Source organism: Camelina sativa, chromosome 9 (assembly GCF_030686135.1).
Source record: "Camelina sativa cultivar CO46 ecotype springtype chromosome 9, ASM3068613v1".
Taxonomy (NCBI): domain Eukaryota; kingdom Viridiplantae; phylum Streptophyta; class Magnoliopsida; order Brassicales; family Brassicaceae; genus Camelina; species Camelina sativa.
In genome coordinates, this window is record NC_141888.1 from 11,482,055 (window position 1) to 11,490,384 (window position 8,330).

Genomic DNA, 8,330 nt, shown 5'->3' on the forward strand with positions numbered 1-8,330 from the left:
CCGAAGTTCCTTGATCCTCCTCTCGAGAACCCTCACTGGTCTCGCCTCCAAAGTCATGTTAGGCTGAAGATCCTCAGGAATCTTAGCCAACACCTCCTCTCCCTCACGGAGACACTTCCGCAACATAGACACATGGAAAACCTTATGGAATGCACGCATCACCTCAGGTAACTCCAATCTATATGCCACTGGTCCAACCCGCTCAATCACCCTGAATGGACCCATATACCTCGGACTCAACTTAGTCTCTGACAATGACCTGTTCGGACCCTGCAACATGGCCATCTTGAGGTACACTCTGTCTCCCACCTGAAACTCAAGATCTCTCCTCCTCCTATCTGCATAACTCCTCTGCCTATCCTGAGCCTCCTTCATGTTCAGCTTGAGAACCCGAATCTTCTCTGAGGTCTCCTGAACAAAACTAGCACCAAACATGCTCCTCTCCCCCACCTGAGTCCAACATAATGGTGTACGACATGGCCTCCCATACAAAGCCACATAAGGAGCCATCTTAATACTCGCCTGATAGCTGTTGTTGTAAGCAAACTCTACCAGGTTCAGGTGATCTGCCCAATGGCCACCCCAATCCAACACACACATCCTCAGCAAATCCTCCAGCGTCTGGATCGTCCTCTCTGACTGTCCATCAGTCTGGGGATGATAAGCTGTACTCATATGCACCTTAGTGCCCATCTCTGCCTGAAACGCCTTCCAGAACACCGAAGTGAACTTGGAATCCCTATCAGACACAATGCTCGCTGGCACCCCATGCAACCTGACTATCTCCCTCACATACTTCTTAGCCAAGACCGCTGCTCCATCAGTCTTCTTAATGGCCAGAAAATGTGCTGACTTAGTCAACCGGTCCACAATGACCCAAATAGCATCAAAGGTCCGTGACACTGGCAATCCCACCACAAAATCCATAGTGATCATATCCCACTTCCACTCAGGAATGGGTAAACTCTTCAGTAACCCGCCAGGAACCTGATGCTCAGCCTTCACTAGCTGACACACATCACACCTCGAAACCCAACTAGCTACATCCTTCTTCATCCCGACCCAATGATAGTACCTCTTGCGATCACGGTACATCTTAGTCGCTCCTGGATGAATGGACAACTTGCTCGCATGAGCCTCTCTCAGAATCTCCTGTCTCAACTCCTCATCCTTGGGCACACAAACCCGACCGTGCACCAAGATAGTACCATTATCTGAGACCTGATACTCTGAATCCACATCCTTAGAGGCATTCACCAGCCCCAAATCCTTCTCCTGAGCCAACCGCACTCTACTCAGAAGATCTGCTCTATCTACTGCTTCCAAACCCAACGGTTCCTGTGAAACAGCACATAAGCTCAACGCACTGATCTCCCCTACCAGAGACTCCATCTCCTGCTTCTGAGCCGAAGCTACCCTCTTCCGACTCAGAGCATCTGCAACCGTGTTAGCCTTTCCAGGATGATAGGCTATCTCCAAATCATAATCTGCCACAAGCTCCATCCACCGCCTCTGTCTCAAATTCAGCTCAGGCTGAGTGAATATATACTTCAGGCTCTTATGATCTGTAAACACCTGTACCTTTGCACCATAAAGATAAGACCTCCAAATCTTCAGGGCAAAAACTACCGCACCCATCTCCAAATCATGAGTAGGATAGTTGCCTTCATGCACCCGCAACCGCCGCGAAGCATAAGCAATCACCTTCCCATGCTGCATCAGAACACAACCCAAACCAACTCTAGATGCATCTGCATAAACCACATAGGGTTCTCCCTGCTCAGGCAAAGCCAACACTGGCGCAGTAGTCAACATCTCCTTCAGGCTTGCAAAGCCCTCCTCACACTCTTCTGACCAGACAAAAGGAACATCCTTCCCTGTCAACTTAGTCATAGGACGTGCTCTGCTTGCAAACCCCTGCACAAATCTCCTGTAGTACCCTGCCAATCCAAGGAAACTCCTGATCTCTGTGGCATTCTGCGGTCTAGGCCAATCTCTGATAGCCTGAATCTTCTCTGGATCTACAGAAACCCCCTCTGCAGAGACAATGTGACCCAGAAAGCCCATCTCACGCTGCCAAAAACTGCACTTGCTCAACTTAGCAAACAACTTCTGCTCCCGCAGCTTCTCCATAACTGCCCTCAAATGCACTGCATGCTCCTCAGGACTCTTAGAATAGACCAGGATATCGTCGATGAAAATGATGACAGATACATCCAGAAACTCCTGAAACACACTGTTCACCAATCTCATAAACGCTGCTGGTGCGTTAGTCAACCCGAAAGGCATTACCACAAACTCATAGTGCCCATATCTCGTCCTGAAAGCAGTCTTCCTCACATCTGCCTCATCTATCGGTATCTGATGATAACCCGACGCCAGATCTACCTTGGAGAACCAAGTAGCACCCCTCAACTGATCCAACAACTCATCGATCCTAGGAAGAGGATACTTGTTCTTCACAGTGATCCGGTTCAAACCCAGATAATCAATACACAACCGGAAACTCCCATCCTTTTTCTTGACAAACAACACCGGCGCTCCCCACGGTGACACACTAGGACGGATGAATCCCTTACTCAACAAATCCTCTAGCTGCTTCTTCAGCTCTGCTATCTCTGCTGGAGCCATTCTGTAAGGAGCCTTGGATAACGGTGTCGTCCCCGGCTCCAGTTCAATGGTAAAAGGATCCGACCGAGATGGTGGTAATCCCTGCAAAGACTGAAACACATCCTCAAACTCCTCCACTACCGGAATACCGCTAACCGTAGACTTCCCCACTGACTCTGGCATAGATATAGTAACCAAATAAGCCTCACGGCCCTTCTCGATCATCTTCCCAGCCTGAATGGCTGAGATCACGAGACTCCCTGAAGTCGGTCTAATACCCTGAAAAACCAACTTCCCTCCTGGACGCTCAAACTCCACTCTACCCCGATAGCAATCTAAATGCACCATATGCCGATGCATCCAATCCATCCCGAGAATAACATCATACAGTTCCACTGGACTGATAAGCAAATCCGCTGGCCATGACTCTCCTGCGATCTGAATATCAATCCCTCTAGCTCGTCCAATAACCCTCAGGAACTTGCCTCCCGCAACTCTAACAACTCCAGTACGCTCTCCAGGATCCCCGCTGATCCCCGCACACTCTGCACACTCTGGAGTAATGAAGCTATGCGAAGCTCCAGAAACAAACATAACGTGGGACTTAAACCCGCCCACCAACAAGGTCCCTACACAAACCTCATGTGTTGAGAACCTAACACTTTATCAAAGGAAACATATACAATCTGAACCTACTAAAATTCACCAAGTTTAAGTACCAGAAAATATACCTGTGATCGTCCCGGCACTGGTTCCACCAGTCTCAGCTGTCGTGTAAACCCGAGGCCCCTGCTCAATCCGTGCCACCTGCTGACCACCAGGCTGCACCTGCTGCAACGCTGCCACGGCTGCCGGCTGCAACTTGGGACAAAAAGGCCTGATGTGCCCTGTCTCCCTACAGTGATAACATACCCGAGGTCCTGTCGACGGAACACTCCACTTGGGACAACTAGCAACCCTGTGATCTCTGCTCCCACAACCGAAGCAACCTGCACCACTCGGCTTCTGCGTAGCCTCCCACTTCCTCTTGGTTCCCTGAGCATGCCTACCGCCCCTGCTAGAACCACCCTGCTGCTGAGCCTTACTAGGCTGAACTGCTGGAGTAACCGACACTGACTGTGCCCGGATATCCTCCTCAATCTCTGCTGCAGTCTCAACCAGCTCTGCGCGCGTAGCATAGTACCTCCCTCTACAATGAACTCTCAAATCATCCCGTAGAGCTCTCATGAACCTCCTGACCTGAGCCTCCTCAGACTCCATGGCCCGACCCCCATAACATAGAAGTCGACTGAACTCCAAGTCCAGCTCCCGCACTGACCGCGTCCCCTGAGATATCTGAAGGAACTGCACCTCCAACCGGTCCAATGCCTCGCTAGGAAAATACTTGCGGTTGAACTCCAAGACGAAGTCAGCCCAAGTCATCTCCCTCTGCACCCTCCTAGCAACCACGGATCTCCACCACAACTCAGCATCACCACCCAAAAAGTAGACCCCTATGTCCACCCAAAACTCCACAGGACATCTCAGAGTATGGAAGTTACGTTCCACACTCGTCCTCCAAGCATCCGCAGCTGTAGGATCTGTACCACCCAAAAACCTCTCAGTGAACAGACCCTTCATCTCCTTGAGCATAGCCAAATAACGTCCATGCTCTCCCACATCCGCAACCACTGGCTGCCGCTCCTCCGCCACCACTGGTGGCACTAGCTAAGCCCGAGCCGGTACCACTGGTGGTAACCGCTCTAACACCTGTGCTAGCAAAGCCGCAATGTCAACACCAGGGACTCCACCCGCTGGGACCCCCACACCCGGGACCCTAGCATCACCGGCCACTGGAGCATCAATACCGCCCCCTCCTGCCACACTCACGGAATCCCCCGGAACATCCTGCGACTCGCCAACACCCTCAGCTGTCACACTCTGGTCCTCGGTCTCACTAACCACTGGGGCTCTACCCCTACCACGACCACGTCCGCGACCACGTCCGCGTCCACGACCTCGACCAGTCACAGCATCCTCTCTAACCATCTGCACTACCATGAACAGAAGGCTAAGCAAACAATTTCTATTATAACACAGAAACATAAACTCACCGTGGAATCACACACTCGGCTCGAAGAGGATGTTCTAGGACTTCATGCCACACACAATTGACTAACTCACATAATCAATCAAGACATGCAATCCCAAACATCTACAACAGAAACCTAGTGAACCCAAACCTAGAACCGTAAGGGCTCTGATACCAAAATGAAACAACCGACCTTTTTTTTTTTTTAATAATAAATACTAAATAATAAATATATAATATAATATAATAATAAACTACAACTAGTGGTCCCATATCCACTAGCCACCTAACCACATTCACAATCCAACAGCGGAACCACATACCAATAAATATCCAATAAAACAATATCCAATAACCAAATAAGTAATATCCAGCATTAATCCCAACAGCATAAATCAAACAACCAGCAATCCTAACAATGCTCTAAGACTCAATTCTAGCAACCTAACAATGCCAGATAACCATACAATCAAGTCCCTAGAACATCCTCCTCTTCATTGCCTTTGATTCCACGATCACACTTTGCCTTTACCTGCACCACAAACACAAATTGAGATGCATGAGTATTTGATAAACACTCAGTGAGGCAATCCTCCCATCTACTGGGCTATACACACAAGCAATAAGATCTCTACATGCCACAACCAACAATCAATAAAACAAACCAGGCAATATACATAGCATGCAACATCCATCGTAACTGAACAAGGGGTGTCGACCGACACCAGATGGTGTCGATCGACACTGACTATCTGGTGTCGACCGATACCAAACTGGTGTCGACCGACACCCTGCCCGACACTCCCGAAAACCCTAGTTTGTGTCGACCGACACCTCCACATGGCATCGATCGACACTCGCCAAAGTCCCGAGCCGTCCTCGCGTTGGTGTCGACCGACACCCCAACTGGTGTCGACCGACACCGATGCTGAGCAGCGATTTCCCTCGATCAGAAACTCCGAATCTCGCCTCCAATCTTCTCCAATCCGCTCCTTGCACTCCCAGAAGCCAAACCCAGCCCAGACAGCAACAAAATATCATAGAGAACTCAAAGAAACAACCACATAAGCACCAAAACACATAGAATCTAGAGATCTTAGCTTAGATAAGCCATGGTCATGCACTCACCTCTTCCAAGAAGATTCTGACCAACAAGAACGAATTCCCTCACTCCTAGCAAGCTTCTAACACCTCTCCAGCCTTAGATCTCCCAAGAACAGCAAGGAATCTCTCAATCTCTTCCCAAAAGCTCAAGAACACTCTCTCTTTTGTTTCTCTCTCAAAAACGGCGACTAACCCCAAATAACACGACCCTAGGTCGTTTTCTACCTCTAAAAACTCGATTTAGGGATTCCCTAAACCAACCACGCAAACCGGGCAATTAAAATTGAACCGACCAAACCGGCCACAACTGGTGTCGATCGACACTCCCCCTGTGGTGTCGATCGACACCCTTACCAAAATACCAAAAATTGGTTTGCGGGTGTTACACCTTGGCATTGAAAAATTGGCTTTTCCAGAGCCTATAATAATCTTTGCATTACCACATATAGTGCTCACGCTTCTAGCGGAGTCTTATATTTTGAGAGAGGAGAAATATTATTTCTATTTAAGTATTGAGTGCGTTGTAGCACTGTCTGCAAGACACATATCTCCATCCTGAATCTCAAAATTTGATATTTTTCTGAAATAAAATATTTATAAAATAAACATTAATAAAATAACATAACGTCTTACAAAAAAAAACTTATTATATTTTACAATAAAACTACTATTCAAAAAGACATTTATTAAAACATAAAGTACATATCAAACTATGACAAATCATATTATAGCATATGGGCCTTATTCGCATAATTTTCCGTTTTCATGATCAACGAGAAAATTTGCTATATCAAGATGGGGTTCATCGTTTAGGCCATGGGAAGAAGGGCCAGCTTCATCAGAGATGAAGTTGGTCTCAACATCCCTTTCTTTTGCCTGTTGAGATGCTTGATACAGTTCGGCCAAATGTTTTGGAATACGATAGGTCTGATACCAATGTCCTTCCATGCCACATCTGTAACAAGTACATTCATCTTGTTTCTTTAAAACGGGATCAACATTATTGATTTGAAGATTTTTGTTGGTTTTTCTTGCGTTGAAGTCATTATGAGAGAGAGCCCTTCCTTTTCCTCCTCCATGACCATGACCACGTCCTCGACCGCGTCCGCGTCCGTGTCCTATTCCTTGCCAATTATTATAGCTGGATGTAGCAACATTCACTTCTGAAAGTGGAGCTGATCCAGTTGGACGGGTTTGATGATTTATCATCACAAGCTCATTATTTTGTTCAGCAACATGCAGAACTTTCATCAATTCAGAATATCGAATATACCCTCTTTCTCGATATTGTTGCTGCAGGAGTACATTTGAAGGATAGAAAGTTTGGAATGTTTTCTCGATCATATCATAATGGGAAACTACTTCTCCGCAGAGAGCCATCCGTGAAGTGATTCCGAACAAAGCGGAGTTGTACTCACTTACACTTTTATAATCCTGAAACCGCAGGTTTAGCCATTCACTTACACTTTGAGCGCGATCCAGAGATCTGCAGGATTTCCTCTCGTGATGTATTCATTTTTTAAACCATCATGGAGATGGTGACGCAAGAACATCATGGTTCTTGCTTTTTCCTCTTCTAACCCCATTTATGACGGATCGAGGATTTTGAGAAGCTCATTCCCTTTCAGATAGAATTTTGCATCTAATGCCCATGTCATATAATTTTTCCCAGAGACATCAAGAGCGGGGAATTCAAGCTTTGCCAAGTTTGACATGATTACTATATAAATAATAAAACAATTAGTTAAATATAAAATTTTATGAAACACTTTTGTAAAATTTTGTTTTAGCAATAAATATAAACTATAAAAAATATTATATAAGCTATATAATATATTCATAAATTAAAACAATCATTTTAGGAGGCATAGCCTTCCATATAATTAAATATATTGATCTGAACATATGATCAAGGAGGCAGAGCCTACCATAATGATCAAGAATGTAGATCTAAATGATCAAGGAGGCAAAGCCTACCATTATGATCAAGAAGTAGATCTAAATGATTAAGGAGGCAAAACCTACCATTATGATCAAGAAGTAGATCTAAATGATCAAGGAGGCAGAGCCTACCATTATGATCAAGAATTTATAGTCTTTTACGCTATAAATAATACATATAGTAATGTGCATATAAACTAATTAGATTTAAACAAATTTAACATGACGTAAATGTTACCTCAAACTGATCATTGATCGGGAGTCGATAGTGCTGATAACGTGTTGTGAACTATATTATAAGTTTGGAGGCAACAAGATGTTTATTATGAGAAGAATCAAAAGAAAAAGGATCTAGAGAATGAGTGTGGATTTAGAGAGAAGGTGGAGAGAAAAATAGAGAGAAACTAGAAAAATAGAAAGACTTCTCATTTTATATTTCTTCTCTTATACATAACTCTTATTTATAGAGGAAGGAGACAAAGAGAGGTTGAGAGGATAAGTGATGAACAAGTGTTCCAAATGTTATTGCATGAAGATGGACACTTGTTGTGATGGATACACACATATTTTACAACACTAATATTATTTTGAAGAGTCCTACCAA

General features: G+C 45.5%; 1 protein-coding gene across 1 annotated transcript; it reads right to left on the reverse strand.

Moving 5' to 3' along the window:
- Nucleotides 1–6,526: 6,526 nt before the first annotated feature.
- On the reverse strand, nt 6,527–7,165 carry LOC147938086 (uncharacterized). The gene has a single exon (XM_087465459.1). It carries the CDS (start codon nt 7,163–7,165, stop codon nt 6,527–6,529), a length of 639 nt encoding a protein of 212 aa, XP_087321585.1.
- Between the last annotated feature and the right edge of the window lie 1,165 nt (nt 7,166–8,330).